At 39.7% G+C, this 16,916-nt stretch overlaps 1 protein-coding gene across 5 annotated transcripts in view; it reads right to left on the reverse strand.

Moving 5' to 3' along the window:
* LOC137265916 (transcription factor COE3-like) overlaps positions 1–13,625 on the reverse strand; it is a 49,216-nt gene extending 35,591 nt beyond the window's left edge. For 4 of the 5 annotated variants that reach the window (XM_067801395.1, XM_067801394.1, XM_067801392.1 and 1 more), the window contains exons 1-6: positions 13,165–13,601; positions 12,765–12,918; positions 12,570–12,633; positions 9,411–9,466; positions 7,130–7,203; positions 6,189–6,257 (exon numbers count right to left, since the gene is read on the reverse strand). In XM_067801395.1, coding sequence (XP_067657496.1) covers positions 6,189–6,257; positions 7,130–7,203; positions 9,411–9,466; positions 12,570–12,633; positions 12,765–12,918; positions 13,165–13,304 — 557 coding nt within the window. In that variant the 5' untranslated portion in view covers positions 13,305–13,601. Of the gene's footprint in view, positions 1–6,188; positions 6,258–7,129; positions 7,204–9,410; positions 9,467–12,569; positions 12,634–12,764; positions 12,919–13,164 lie in introns of all 5 variants that reach the window. The other variant, XM_067801391.1, reaches the window with a different exon arrangement.
* Positions 13,626–16,916: the final 3,291 nt, after the last annotated feature.

Consider the following 16,916-nt stretch of genomic DNA (forward strand, 5'->3'; position numbering starts at 1 on the left):
TTGAAATCGCACTGTGAAAGTGCTCTATATTTACCGACATTGGCTTCTAATTGAATGATGTAGCGAGCGCCATTAAGAAGTATCCGTGTCGGGCTGGCAATCGTTGAATGATACGCCATTCACTCATGTGCATAGAGTATTAGTCTGTTTATTCGCATTGCTTTCATTCAGCAGTTGGATGCCCACAGTCGATTTCTCGCTAAATTTTTGTTTCCATGTCCCCAAAATGCAATTTAGTAGCCTAACGCGAGCTATAACTCTAAACTATGGTTTTACTCCGCTTGCCGCCAAGCCCCAATTACACGAACAAACGGTAGCATCGCGCTAGAAAAATAGGCTAAATTTTGTTTTATCGTGTATAAACGTAATTTTACCTCCAACACAGTGTCCTTAGCTGCGGGGACTATCACCAGGAATGAGTACATTTGCATCTTTGGTCTCATATTATCGTTGTCATATGGAGCTAGGACTGCGATCGATATACTGTACCTTTTGGTCGAGACAATTAAAAACAAGGCAAACCAGAATCGATACTTTTCTCGCCCTTTAGTTTTCAAAAACATGTTTTTTACCTATATCTGTCATGTTAAAATGGAGCTTTCCTACAACGAAGGAGATACATATGTTGAAAGTATTGCTGAAACCGAAGACCAAAACAAAATGTATATAGGTAGTTTGGTGTGTCGAGATATAGCAACGATCACCTTTGTAAGCATTCTCAAGGTAAACTTAAAATCATTAATGTATAACATTATTATGTTTTAACACATTATGCAAGATGATCACAAAGCGTGAGAAGTACACTTTAATAGTAAACTTTCCTGTCGGGATCTTCACGCGAGATAACAGTTATCTTTTCCAATATAACACGTTTGCTATTTTTCACATTGACAAGACTCAGTAGCATCAGTAGGTGTGATCTCCGCTTGACGGCAACTCCGCGTCAAGAGGACCATAAATTGTGAAACCTTTGGCAGACGAAACATCTTCCCACAGATTCAAGCTTACTAGTTCTAGTCTTGAAATATTCATCTCTCGGCTTCCGACTCGATTTTTCCCACTTTCCTGCCCTAGACAAGCTTAACAAAGAAACGCCAATCTCCCTCACAAGCATCTGGTCTGGCTAATAAATTCATTTGACATTTTAGTCCATATTGGTCGTGGAGGAGACTCTCACCCCAGCGTTCGATCCCACGATGGAATGAGCTCGTCTGTTAAACTCGGGAGGTTGTCGTGTGATAGCCTTTGCAGCTTGGCGTCGGCTTTTAACATTCAAATGAATATATTTATCCTATCTTCTGAGCTATATTGTTTCTTTAAACTACTACAAGAAAAGCCAGGAGGTCATAAATAATATGCCTCCTTGATAAAGCAGATGTGTGCTCATGACCAGAGTATATCCTTGGTACGCATCATGGACATATTCGGAAAATGTGGCCGTACAACTCTGGACAAATAAGGCTTCATCATTAACGTAACAAAATAAACAGCATGTTTTGCTTGATAGCGTATTCCCATGTTCAAATTTGCTCATTTGAATATCATCAAAATACGTGCCTGTGCCAAAGCCCTGTCCAGTTCATAATAGACATACCGTCCTATGAAGGAACGCCCGTAAAGAAGGAACTGGCAAAGTAGCATGTTAGAACAAGCTGTGTTCTATACAACCATAGAACACAACCGCATGGTCCTAAATACGCCGACAAACGCCAATACTCTCAATCCAGGCCCAGGAAAGAGAGAGATACTCTCGATGCCAGCTCGTGATAAAATCACTCGACTTGGTAGCATATAAAATCCTTCCGTGCGCAAATCAGCCGGCAGATATCTCCCAATAAAGAAATTAGTCTTTCTCTCGGCTGTGGAGGACAATTTAGAAGACAATTACGGAGGTAATGTGATCCGCAACAACAGAAATCTTCCTCTGCCTTTGAATTGAGAAGATCTGGTCTTTCTAGTGAGAGTATTATGTGTCAGTGCTTGTCAATCAAGCTATCTAGTCGTCACGGGCGTTAATTAACGGTTAGAATAGCTCTATATATTAGTTTGCGAGCAACGCGAACAAACCAGCGTGTTCCTCGATAAGGGCCTCTCCGTTCCCTCTATATGCCCGGTGTGAGCATACTAAACAACAAATGTATCATTCTTATTGGACAGAGGATTGATGTGTATAGTTCTTTTAATAAAGATACAACAGCGTCCAAATGACAATGGAACATCATCATGATCATTATTATGATCATTATTAATGTTATGTCAATATCAAGTATGTCGGGGTGGCGCTATGTATCGAAGTGACAAAAACATTGTTTATAGTCGCGGTGGAAGTATTGGAAGTATCTGTTAAATGTGCATTTCAAAACAGAAAGAAATCCTATCAGCAGATTAACCCCCTAGATCAAATTTCTGTCGTTAACAAATTAATTCTATCTTAAGCAATAGCTAAAGAACATCACATGTTGGAAATTAGTCCAAGCAGTGTCATTAGCTCCATCGACGCGTCGTCCTGAACAACGACTGTTGCTCTGGGTCGACCTTCCCTGGTCACGAATCCCTAGACGCGGCTATGTGATAACAGGACAAATTATCACTTCCACTGGCTCACATCTTAATAACCTTTATGGAATACGTTACAATTTCATAAATAGCCACCTCTGGCAGCTCGACCACGCGAGAAGCCCGTGCTGCACGTGGCAGCGCCCGGCCAGAACCACCTAACTCCGTCAAGCCGTAGAGCAACGTAAATATTTTCCCCATTAGATAATCAAAGCTCATCGAACGGAGACCATGAGGGTTCTCAAGTGTTTCTCAAGCCTGTGTTAAGCCGATGCTAAGATGAACTAGTGTTGAAGTGAGCCATCGCTGGGCAATAATCCCTTTCACCATTAGCCTGTCTGCACGGTCTCGTCGTGTGCCACTCAGTAACTGCCGCATCAAGACAAGATGACCAAATCAAATTTTGTCGAAGCAGTTTACCTTCAAACCGAGATTTGTCCAAGTCTCCAGCCTCTTGCCTCTCAAAGCAAGAGCGTCCTGTTGCAAGATTACACAGCCAAGAACGCCGATCTCCTGAGTTTAATTCAGTGTTAATGCTTAGAAGGCACGGGGGAGAAAGCAGATTAGGAACAAGACAACGAGTGCCTTGTTTATTGAAAACCTCGGCTTCGGAGGCAGGTGTGATGTTGGTGGTAAGATGAGGGAAGATGTTATAGGGCAAGGTACACAGTAGTGATGACGCCTAGCAGTGTTGCACTCATCAAACTTGGATGATGCCAAGCAAAATCAAACTGCAACTGCCGTCAATTCACTTGTTGGTACAGCAGATAGAGAAGGCTTGCGGAAGGGACAAGGGTGTTACTCGAGAGAACCATATATGTTTAATACATTCGAGTCAGTTTCTATATATGTTGTCGTTGAAGTTTCAGTTTAAATAATAAGGGTTATAATCATAGAGAAACCAGTGGTAGTTCATGATTCTTGATCTATCAGGAGTGATGCTAAGCTGAATACTGCAAGACAAACGGATAAAGGTCGAACATCCGACATGGCTTATATCGTTCGAGATATACGGGTTCGACAAGGATGAAGGCTTTTATTCTGTATGTGTTCCTTACACTAATGATAACCGTATTCTGGTTACGCCATTTCTTACTACAATGTCAAACACGGGAAACGTGGACTATAATATGTATCTATACACATATGCTGATAACAGTGGGCTTTGGAATCAGCGTTAGTTTTGCGTATTCTTTTCCCGAAAACTAAACAAAACTGACACGATAAGCACTCGAAATGAATGTTAGATACGAAAAAGATCCAAATATGACAACCACTAGCTTTATACTTGCACTTTAGGTGCATAGATATGGCCACGTCTAAACAACATAGCAAAGTGAATTGTTTGTGTCATAAAACCATTCTTCTATATACAACATCGGATATGATACAGTCTACATAAGACATATTATTCAAGTTACCATGACAGTTAGGCCTCTGTTCAAGAACTACGTAAACACCCTAGTCTACAGCATCTACATGATTATTTACAGACCTCCTGGGGGAGTATATACAGAACACAAATTTAAGGTACCTATACATGTGTACTGTAAAACGCGGCTCGGAACATCACGGACTGGTCAAGCGGTCACAGCCACTGGCAGTCTGGTACGAATGGTCAACATATTTCAGTTTAATTATTATCAGAGAGAGGAAGTGACTGTAAGAGATACCTTGACCACACTATACTGACCTCTGTCCACCTGTTTCAGCACAGGCAATGTCCTTAAAGGCTTCGGTCAGTTTCGGTGCATTGTATAGTACTGAATACCCCTGGTAGAAGAATATTATTTTTGTCATTATTTTCTTGGACACCCCATGTGTCCAAGACAACCATGACAGAACCAACCGAACGAAATAGTGTCTCAATTTTGTTTTCTTGGACGAGAGTCAAAATATTATTTCGAATACAGTTTTGCATTAAAGTATAAATCAGCTGATAGAACAATTTAATTATCACAGTTAATCCGAAGATAAACTAACCCTTGATATTCTCTTAACTAAAACATTTTAGCTGAGATTTTCAAATCTAAGTTAACCTTTACCACGTATTCATGTAACGTAAGGTTCCAGAGGATGTGTTTCATTAATCTCCTGCAAGTCAAATATTTTAACCAGGAATTTCAAATCTCACTTACGCCTTTTTACGTATCAGTGATACCAGTATATCTGCCTTCATAATAGATCACCTACAACGCACATTTATCTTGAAATACTAGTACATCCCACCTCAGAGTACGTAAGTCAACATATGAATATGATATTGATTAAACAGTTGGGCGGTCTTACATTTCGACAGCGCGATGCGATAAATCAAACTTTTCAAAAAGTCTTAAATCTTATGTCACTCGAAACGTGAAGGTATAAATGATGTAAAATCAAGGCTGAGGTACAATTCATCATGATTCCTGCGACAGACTTTCCTTAATCCCGTTCTTCAGAAATAGGGCTATTCAAGCGAAGACAATAGAAATATGAGAATTCAAGTTGCTGCCATCAAATGACGAATGTCAATGGGGCAGTTTAATTATTATAGATAGGCTCGGATTGTCATGGTAGAGATCGACTTTTCCAAAGGGTTACAATTGCTCACTTGAAATCTCCAAGCCTTCAGACTCCCAACTGTTTTCAGCATCGAATACAGTTGGCTAGCCATTGGAAAATCTGGTTATCTTAACGCCGATCTTTTGTGATGGTCAACGTGCAATTAATGGCCTTGCATCTGAGAGAAATTAAGAAAGGTGGTACTGACAGTCCCTGCTGTAGTTTAATGCTGAGTGTGACAAATGAAACACATGAACCTGTGGGCGGTGGACTACCCAGGGCTCAAGGCTTGTGGGCCACCTGTCACAGGGAAACAGACTCTTGATGGGTTTAGGTAAGGCCCGTTATAGGGGTTTACATATAAAACAACATTTAAATAGATCAAGTTACAAAACTGCACATCAACGAAAGACTTTTAATCTGCCTCGAGGCGTTAGGAATACCAGTAAGGAGGGCGATGAAACAGAAAAGGTGGAGATTGAGAGACGAGGTCGGACAATGGAAGGGTGTTTGGGGCGCGTGCCTCACAACCGGCTCGAACAATGACTCTGCTCTGAAACTTGCCACAAGCTCACCGGGTCAATCACCGCACGTGAACACACAATACATGCGCACATCGAACTCAGCAGAATCGGTTCGATATTTGATCTGAAGATGCTGAGAATGACCTAGAGGATGAGGTTCATCGTTATAGGCCTCCAGAGGTTACTCATGAGTGTAGTTAGCCGCGATGAGAAGTAACCACACTAGTCTGCCTCTCAGTCCCCGAACCTCATTAGTTCCCTCTCTTGCCCAGCCTTTCTGCAAGCTAAAGCCCTATATGAAGTAAGTCTAGATTTCATCAGAACCTCCATTCACACTGGGACTCCTATTACATATTGTTTCTACCAAACTTGAATACACTCAGGGACTAAGCGTTAGTCCACCACAATCAACTGATGTCTATGTGTAGGTAGAAATAGATAGAGACGTACATGACACTGATTGTGTCTTTGTGTTGTCTTGATAACCACATATACAATGGATCAGGTGATAGTCAATCATGGCCTGATGGTTGACAACTGTGTCATTAATAAACGTCTTCTTACCTGTCAATGATGACTGGATCAGATGGAGTCTCATTGCGATTTCCACAACTTTTCTTGTCGCAGCATCGACTGGAAGATTGAAAGGAGCCTTTTCAAAACTGACATCTTGGTACACAATAAAACGATTTCTCAAATAAAACACTAGAACAATAACATGTCCGTGTGAAGTTTTAAAACAGTGAGGAAAACATGTGTAGGCTGATCAACCCACTGTCTTGCTATAGAAAAGGCACTGGTATAAAACGCAAAGATCCAAAATATAATTTCAGTATTACATGTCCTTGTTAAGACGCGACAAAAGCAATGTGATCGTATTCCAGTTGCCTACATCGATGTTGTTCATGACGTCAATCACTGCATTGCCTGGTCCAGATTTGATTATTTACAGATCATCTCTACATTAGTAGAATATTGCTAAACTCAGCAGTAATCAACGCATAATTATATTAAGCTAACCGAAATAAACGAAATAAGGCATATATAGATAGTGACCTGTTTCCAGATAAAACCAACAATACGAGATTAACTAGGATCTTTTTCAGGCATATCTCTTAAGTATTTTGTGTAAAATACTACTTCTAAAATCTGCAGCAACACGAGTCATCAAATAAAGTTATTTCATTAATGGTTCAACTCTGACTTCATCTACCAGAACCGTGAGCAACTTGACCCTGGCCCTGGCAGAGCTTCCATGCCATCACATGGTCCTCGCCAGTTATCGATTGCACTCTGTACAAGATATCCTGCACTATCTAAATAAATTATTCAGATGTTTTATCTAAATATCTAGATAAGCGTAAACATGTGTATGTCATTTTAACTAGCTACAGTATGAACCGTTGAATATAGCGAGCTTCGCCGCATACTTTCTAGGGAGACTTCTTCTCTTTTTGGTGGTTTCAGATCAGTTGAAATCAATATATACAAGGTGAAATAATTACCTGCACATCACTTCGTGTGTAAGTAAAACTCGGCACATTTCTGGATTTTTATCCTGGCCTTCGTAAACGATTGCCTGTAAAAATATAAGCAAATGCAATAGAATAGCCAATCTTAAATATTTCCGATTCCATTTGACGTAAAAGAATATCGCTGTGGAAATGACATAAATATATGGAAAGGTGAGGGCTGAGGATTGGTGGTGTGTAAGATAAAATATGTCATGTTAGCGTCTTTTGAATCATTTTGTCTCTATTTTGTATCAAATAAAACATTTTTAAAATATTGAATGAACTGTAGGATCTATGGTTCTGGCAACTGAGAATTCGAGTTTTCAGGAATTCAAGTGATTGAATATCATTGGTGTGAACACTAACTCATATAAGAGTAAACAAATTTCTCCCTCTAATTGAACAAAGCAAATGTCGCGAATTGCTTCTTTCAACGTTAATCAAGCTAGTCGCTTTCAATCGGTGTGAAAAATCTTACGAAATTTCATAGGGTAGAACTTTAATAGACTTGACAACACGTTTAACGTGTGATGTACAGGAAGAAAAAATAGTTTATTTCTTTAACCATGCATTAGAAAAACACAGCTTATTTGATCATTTAAAGTCAGGGTGTCAGAGAACGGGCAAACAGACCAACACATGATGGGTCAGTGTGAACAGAGACTAAGCGATTGAGTAATCTCCCCTTGAACGTGTTAGCGTCACTTGGGACTGAGGAAAAAGTGTTTACATTCAACTGTGAGGGCCTAATCACGCAGCAGTTCTACACAATGAAAATAAGACCACCATTAACAGTTGACGGGCCGATGCCTAAATTGGTGTTTTCCAAATACGCTCCTTACATAAACATTCTTGTTTATTGGTTTCCTCTAAAGCTAAACGTATCGTTCTAACGCCTGAACCAGACGAAAGCTATCAGTGAATCAAAACATCCCTGGGAATTCATTTCAGTGAATCCTGTGAACGGGAAACAGTGCCGCTTGACACTAAAAGGTCAAAGCGATTCTCTCACATTTTGGAATCGAAACATAAATGAAACGAAACGGGATTTCGTTCACTTACAAAACGCAATTAAAACGTGCGAGGACTTCGGGAATAGGCTGTTTCTTAAACATGTATTTTGTTTGTATTTAAGTGTTCAAAATATAAAATACAAATACAAACAAGAATAATATCGTAACGAAGATACTTTAATAAGTAAACAGGTTGTTCGGAGCGTTAATACCCAAGAGCCCAACGCCTTTCCCTGTCGGTTTTAAACACAGACAAGAATCCAGTTTAATATTCCGCCATTGTGATGATCCAAGGTTGTCACCGGGTTCCGTCTCTAGGGTGTAGTAGAATGCTCATTGATTTGGCTTCTTCTAGATTGTTTTAATTATTTGCCATTCTTATCTCATGGGACGGGGATTACTCTCATGCGTGAAGCCTTCTCAATACTTAACCGTACAACCAATCGAATTCTCTTTTTCGTTTGTGACATCTTTCCGTAATCATACTTACTAAAAGCAACAACGATTACAGTAGGCTCCTATCGACTCCATGAAATATTATAACGACTTTCTAATGACATAAATTGTTTTTGTTTTTTTCGAATGTGTTGAGATCCATATAAGGATGATATTGGAGCGTTTGTAAGAATCAGTAAATTACGAGTTTGCGTGTGGTCCTTCATCTTCGCAACAAAAAGGTGTAATGAACTGGACAAGTCCAGCCTCTCTGTCTATATGCGGTTAAGATGGCTGGGCTCGCACCCTGGGGTTCCTAATTTATTGGAAACTCATTTCACAGATGAGATATTTGTGTAATAATGTCATGCTATATTTTCAGGTCTTACATGAGAGCTTAGCAAGCTGTAAACAACATGTATTATCGCACGGTAATATCCGAAACGTAACATATAAGAAACCCAAATAAACAAATATCCCCACAGTTTTATTCGGTTACATTTCAATGAAAGTGTATTATCGCAAACCTCGTTCACAATTCCCCAGGGAGGAACTGACCTCAGAGGGGACGTGAGACAAATTTAGTTTTTAATCTAAAGCCTCCTCCCACCCCCCTCGCACAAAGAACGTGCGCCCCTCCCCCTTCGACACTCACAGTCAATGCAAGAAGAAAGAGCAGAAAATTACAGCTCCCAGCCCAACAAGGCGATTCAACTCAGAGCAGATAAAACGTGCATGGACTACACAAGTCAAAAATTCGAATTTGGAGACAAAAGACTCGAAATAGAGTTTGTTAGCTCTGGTTGCTATGGTAACAGTCTTACCTGTTTTGAGACGGAGTCAATAAGTCGGACATACAAATCTTGCTCCTGTCGCACGCCTGAAATAAAAAAAAACGAAATAAATAGAATTAGTTGGTTTGTTTTTTTGTTTTTGTTTTTCTTTTTTCGGGAGTTGGCTTCAAAGTGCAGAGAGGATATTTGTATGATGGAACCGTGGATCCGGATCGTTTATAACAACCATCAGTCTGAATCTAGTTCCTTAACATGCATGTAAATGATTTGTCACAATAACCTTCTAATGCATCCCCGACTTTTTTCCTGATTTTGTTACAGGCCATTTGCACATGATTACTCAGGGAATCCGTTTAATTAATTAAAGAAGTTCATGAATAAAAGACGTTATTTACAAAGTAATTATAAATCTTTTGTTCACCCGTTTCAAATTGCAGTACGTGTTGATTTCATCATACCTGTAAATATGTTAATACTTCAACTGATGTTTTTTTTTCAGTTTCCCCATCCAAAAGTCACGTTATTAGGTATCTCAACAGACACTTCCAAAAGATATACATGTGTTTAAGTACACCAGATTAGAGAGTCAGACTTTATCGTGTGGGGGATTCGGAACATCTATTTACCGTTATACTGACGTTTTCTAAGTCACCAATAAATCAAGTGGTTTCATGACACCCCTGCTAAGCCGGAGAAACTGTGTGCGAGTTTCATATTCAGTTTTCTCTAAGTGTACAGCTGAAATGAACACTAGCAGCTAATGTAGATGCCGTTAATTATCACGTGAAGAACAGATGGTCCGTCCCGTCGCGGATGAAAAGAACAACAGAAATTAACAAGTTATTGCAATCGACACGACTTTTGTCACCAAGGTAATTTAAACTGAAGGGAAACCCCTTATCGACATAGAAGGGGTGGGATACTTTGAGGTATTCATTATGTATGTTCCAAACATGATAGGTCAGGCAGCTTTATCAGCAACAGAAATGAACAACGTTGATGTTATCAACACCACGTTAAGTTTGTATAGTCAGTGTAGTACTTTGTAAAGAGACATGGATTAATGCGTTATTTTCAAACTCTGCACTGATAGTTATCTCGTTGCCAACTGTTCCATATATCATGATAAAAATGATGCCACAGACATGATAAAAGTACGGACAGGTTTCAAATGTGAAAAATATTGACTGATTTTAAAGAATGAAATTAATATTTTAGCAATAAGGACGCTCTTGACCAATCTAAAGCCATAGGGACCTTTAAACGTTAGGGAGTACACCCTTTTGTATCCGCGCTGAACTGTTTATCGTGAGTTCGACTGTAAAGATACTGTGATAGTCTATATTGATATTTTTTCTATAATAAAAATAGATACATAAACATAATGAAAATAAAATAAACACTGATTTAATAAGTCTTAATTACAACGTGTTTGTTGTTCTCGCAAAAGGTTTAGTGTTCATATGTAAATACAACATATATGATTTACATAAGTTGTAATGATACATTTCTGAAAAAGGATCCGACACAGCGAAAGAAATCAGTCACGGAATAATATTGTCAGCAACTATATTCAAGTACAATATTAGTGTTTATTACTGTAGTCGTACATTAAAAGTTTGATCAGATGTTTACGTTTTAGAAAATAATTTAAACAAAGCACCCAACGATTTACGGTACATGATACATACATTCTACGGCAATATAAAGAACCCCACTTTGTTCGTTACGTGTCATTTACCTCGATATTTCTTCTATCTCTGCACAATACAGATATTTTGAAAACAAGCGCTACCTACGTCTGACAATGTGTTATATGTAAACCCATTTGTACAAATTTGAACTGATGACTGTGACATTTCTCATAAATTATTCAGTTCAAATTCAACAAACCGTAGGATGGCATCGAACATAATTTAACAGCTTTGTGAGCCAGCAGGTGTATCGATGAAGAAGCAGTTGTGTTTTTGCTTTATGAGGCCGTAGATCTTCAGTTCGTTTCTGAAGCATTTTAATACGAGTCTTAGTAACCTAAGTGACTCTTAATAATATATGTGCACAAAGTGTGTATGTTGAAGACGTGTCAATATCTATGAGAAATCTAGAACGTTAGGATTGTAATTGACATCCGTCAAAGTGCTATCTGCGCTTTCACAGAGGACTTAATTCGTTGTCCAGGAGTTAACTACTTTAGTTAATAGCAAGGCATAATTGTTCAGAAGCCCCGAAGCAATAGCCCATGAACGTGGTGAAGTAGAGGGTGCATATAGTGAAAGATTCTTTGAATTATTGGCTGATTGATGAGACAAGTTTTATCAAAGAAAATATAAAATAATTGATTGATCAGTTTCATTTACATTTACAATGTTTTTACAATGTCGTTTCACACTTGGTGGAAAATAGATCTGATTATGTGTTTGATAACAACACGTGCTCGAAGCGGTTTGTGTTTACATTAAAAACATAGACTAATTGACAGAACGGTCTGTGTCATATAGAACCATATTCGGCCAAAGAGCAGTCGCTCCATGAATCTTATCAAATATTCTTGGAACTTTACCGTATATGTGGAATTACAGAATTTTCTATTGGAATATTCTACAACGAAACCGTGTCACCAACTGCCTCATACAAACTCGTTTGCAAACGGAAAATATCACCCTGGAAGACTTTCATTTTTACGCGAAGCTTATACATTTTTAACATGCTTGCAGAGTACGGCCTAAGCCAATTCTACAATGTCAGGCTAAGAAAAACAGTGAAACGCAAATTGATTGACTGGCAGGCCATTTTTGTGAAAGTTTAAATAATTAATACGTCCATTGAAACAGATGATAAAGGGCTATATGGCTATGCTGGAAGCAGTTCTTGTAGTAATAAGACTCACTGTAGCCAGCATTCTTCGGCCACCTTGTATCGCTGTGACATATGCTGCCCTTTATTTTTCGATATCAAGACAATGCACTGACATAAAGACTGAAAAAGGTTTATTTCACCTGGAAAATTGATAATAATCGGGTATTCATTATTAATAGAAAAAGCCAGTGAAAGCAGGACATATATCGGGTATATCATTTTTATGTATTGTGTCAGTTTGATAAAGGAACGGTAGTTAGGGCACCGAACCCACTGAGTCAGTCTGTAAGCTGGTGTTGATGAATTTGTAATACAATTGAAATGTTGACTTACCGTTGGCGTAGAGCAATTGAATCCTATAGTGAATTCCATTGTTAGTTTTTTGTCCTTCAGATTCCTGAAAATAATATGAAAATAACAGCAACGGGGTTCTACACAACACAGTCATTCATTGATTTGGAAATTGACAGGGTTTGTATCATGTCACGAACGGGATAACTATGTAAACAGACTCTGGGATGAGCTTACCTGATCTTTCTCCACGAAGTCTATAAAAGCAGTCCTCTCGACTTCGACGGGCTGCCCTTGTCGGTCGTACAGGGCGAGGACAAAATGGAAGAAGTTACTCTTTCTCAGATTGCTGGGTGGCTGCTTTTCAAAGTGAGCCCGGCCGAGTCCGGCGCTGCAATGACAACACACAGAACAAACATTAGAACATGCAGAGAGAAGCATAAAATAAGGCCGATTTGGGAATAGACAGATTTTTCCGTGATCACGAAATCGAAATTATATGAGATGCATTACAAAACGGATTGGTCTGAGGGGACCGGGGTATTATCAGTGTCCACGGGAATGAGGGTCCCCCCGATGGGAAGGTTAGTCCCCGGGGTAAGGAGCAGGAAGCGAGGGTGGGGGAATAAGCACGTACCTGCCACCCTGGTCTACCACCGTGGGCTGCATCCAGTTTCTTACAGGTGTCAGTGTCGTTTGAGATGGGTGGGTGCTCTCTTCTTTCATGGGGGTGGTGTTAGAGGATGTTGTGTTTGAATCCTCAGGGTAGTCAAACATCAAAGTTTGCCAGATCGGGCGTAGGTTGACAATCACACGTCAGAATTAGCACACGCACATGCATTCACACGCGAATAAAATCACATGTAGTTTTACGCCGTAATCCCAAGCGCCTGTCGATGACTACGAGAGGTAGATTCTAGGACGGAGGTACGCTGCCAGTGGTGAAGAAGTAATTGACGACACAAGATCCTGTGAGAGTCTAAGTGTTCTCGCCTTTAGACCATAACGCATCTCTCTCCTCTCCCGTCACTCTATCACCAAACATCACCCATTGACCACCAAGTTAGATAGACTCCTCTGAGTGCCACCGCCAATTCTGGCTAAAAATCTCTCGAGAACGGCTTTTGTTGCTTTCTTCAGTTGGATGTTACCCTGCCATCCCAATGGACCATCGAGATCCCGGGGGAGGAGAACACGACCAGCGATGGGGTCCGATTAGCCAATCGCGTGAGCCGGTTGCCTGGTGAGACCTAGATTACCGCCCATGCGCCGTAGGGGAGTGGACGAGCGAAGCAGCGGGCCAATCAGATACCGCCAAAGGTCATTGTTAATTTCGACGAATTGGTGCTATTTTCATATTATCATACTAGCGCAGAGTCACAAGCAGTAATTGAAATTGAAATGGTAGTAACCTCTGCTATCTCTCGACGCACAGCGTTCAGTGTTAGTAGCTGGGGACCTCCAACTGCCGTCGACAGTAAAAAGACCCACATACACGAAGAGCGAGCTTGCAGACACGCGCGGCTCACGTTTTGTTTATGTTTCGCTTACACCACGTGGCTCGTGAAATTGACAACCAAGTCCGCGCCTCCTGTTCAACATTGACGGTGGGCGAAACGACAAATTTTACTGTCGGAATCCTTCCCATACACCGTCAAAGCAATACAAATATTGAAATATTTCTTTCCGATCAAAATATTCGTCATCTTGTCTTCTTGTTTGCAGTGAAGAATATTGTTTTCAAATTATATTCACATCACGTATTTATTCAGGTCAGCATATGGCTAATATTGACGCTGGCAATTTCTTACAAATTCATATCGTTGATTTTCCTGACCAAAGATGAGATTAATCTTCACAAAGCAAACTCAGAGGTCTTTAATGAAGGAAAAAATGTTTACAATGTCGCCAAACACCAAAGAACCGGTCGATCCCTCCGAACCGGGCTCGTCAATGACAGATGGTGAGAGAGAGGCCTATTGTTGATATTTACAACGCTTGCTGAAATAGACGAGTTCCAATTGTCTGGGGCTATTCACAACTGTCCTTGTCGCGCGTGCCTGGTTATTTATTACGATAAACAACAACATTTCACAGAAACAACAGTTTGACTCGTGTCGTTGAATTTGAACAACTCTTTACCCCTGTCGCGAGTACCTCAGTATGACGATCGCTTTGTTAAGTGTTTGCAGTTAGACCGTGACGAGGTTACAAATTGACTTACGGTTCACGCTTCAATGAGCCCGTGTCGTGATACCCGATATCGTTGATAAATGCCGCCCAAATGTCACCGCATCGTAGACAGTCCATTGTAACTGACCTCTGCCACCCCCGTATGATGCGAACCGCTCACACAGAAAATCCAGTGAAAGAGAACTAGCGCGGCTAATCCCCTTCTCTTACGATTATAACTAGATTTTTGTTAGAAACAGTAAATTATTCGCAGAATATTCAGCATCTAGAGTTTGCTTAAAACTGGGTTAATCCGCATTTGTGAAACGTTATAAAGAGGATTACATGCAGTCACCGTAATCTCTAAACAAAGAACGAGAGTGAAGATATATTCTCTTTCAATGTCGTCGTCACTTTTATGACTTTTGTGCTATCATGCTCTGTTTGCGTATCGCCATACTGTTGGTAAATAAAATTAACAGTAAATTAACAATTAATGTCGATTGATTTTTCAAATCGTTTATTTTCAATACTTCATACTTTCAAACTGGTTAAAAGATTTTGAGCAAGTTTTTTTTCATAAATGAAATGTTAAAAATAGCGTTGAAATGTCATACGACAATAACATAATACTGATTCTATATTCTGAAATATAGATTTCCTGATTATCCTATATGTAATGGGATCCTCAGGGACCCCCGTGCCTTGGGATGCAAGCTTATTTCATGCCGCTAATTATACAAATCTATAACATGGGTATAAACTTATGAATATTTAACGCAACTAATTTTATGACTGAACAATTATATTGATTGTTCATTATTCTTTCTACCAAGGGGTTAGTATTAATTAGGAACAACATTTTTAGAGACGAAATATATTTTTTCGTTGATTTGACTTTTGTAATCTCTTATCGAATACGTTCATGTTGTCATTTTAGTCCTCTAATACCTTTTAGAGGGTATTTTCTTTTACATTATTCATACAGTTGTCAATAAGGAATTCTCGAATTCAGACGCTGCCATGAGGGAAGAAGACATGACCTTTATATATTGCGGAAAATATATGTATGTCTGTGTGTATTCCCAGTACACCTGGAAGCACTTCACCGTGCAGTTAAAACATCACCAGTTCAATTCCAGTACTATGCACAATATAAGGACTCATAAATATCTACTAAACTGGTTCTATTTCGTTTTCAAAAGTAAACATACATTAACAAGTTTCACAAAACTGCCTTTGCATGTGTCCCTTAAGCTGTCTTGTCCGTGATGAATGTCATTTTCATCAAGTATTCCTCCAGGAAATTTGTAGACTAATACATATTGATATCTTGTGACATAAGACCAATATGTATATGTCTGTATTTCAAACAGACGTGTATACTCCAGACCGGTGATGACATTTGTAGTACTTTTTATTTCTCATTTTGTCTCTCACGTTTGTTTTTGTAAACAAGTTAAGACTCAAAATACAATATATCCGTGTTTATAGACCTTCCCTGAAGAGAGCCACTGTAGAACACTACGGAATATGTCTTCATAAACAAATTGCTTCCCCTGTTTATGTGCGCATGTGAACTAAACGTTTACCGTTAGGGTCATTAGAGTTCCGTGGGTTATTGTTCATAAATATAATCCCTTCATAAGTTTTTGATATGCCCTGCAGTTAAATGGGTATAACTCCATAAATACCCCCCGTGCATCCTCGACAAGACGCTTCATACCATGGATGAGTATGACTTTATGCCGTGTTTAGCACTTTTCCAGCAATATTACGGCGAGGGACACCAGAAATTGGCTTCACACTCTCTGCCCTCTCTGAAGAATCAAACCCGGGTCGTCAGTGTGACGAGCGAACGCTTTAACCACTTGGCTACCAAAACGTCCCTCAAACAGCGAAAAACACAAAACGGTATATTTATGATTACTTCTAACTATCTATATCCACGATGACGAGTAGAACTGGCCTTCAGTGACCCATGGTTGTCGTAGGAGGCCTGTAAGAGGCGACTAACGGTGGTCAGACTCGCTGACTTGGTTGACACGCCATCGCATATCGCATCGCGTAGTTGAGTAGACTGATGCTCATGCTGTTGGTCACTGGATTGTCTGGTCCAGACTCATTCTGTATAGACTGCTGAATATTGCAGATCTCAGCGTTCAACAACAATGAAACAAAATATATACTAATCCTGTTTAAACATATCGACACATG

This window comes from Haliotis asinina, chromosome 15 (genome assembly GCF_037392515.1).
Source record: "Haliotis asinina isolate JCU_RB_2024 chromosome 15, JCU_Hal_asi_v2, whole genome shotgun sequence".
In the NCBI taxonomy this organism is placed as follows: domain Eukaryota; kingdom Metazoa; phylum Mollusca; class Gastropoda; order Lepetellida; family Haliotidae; genus Haliotis; species Haliotis asinina.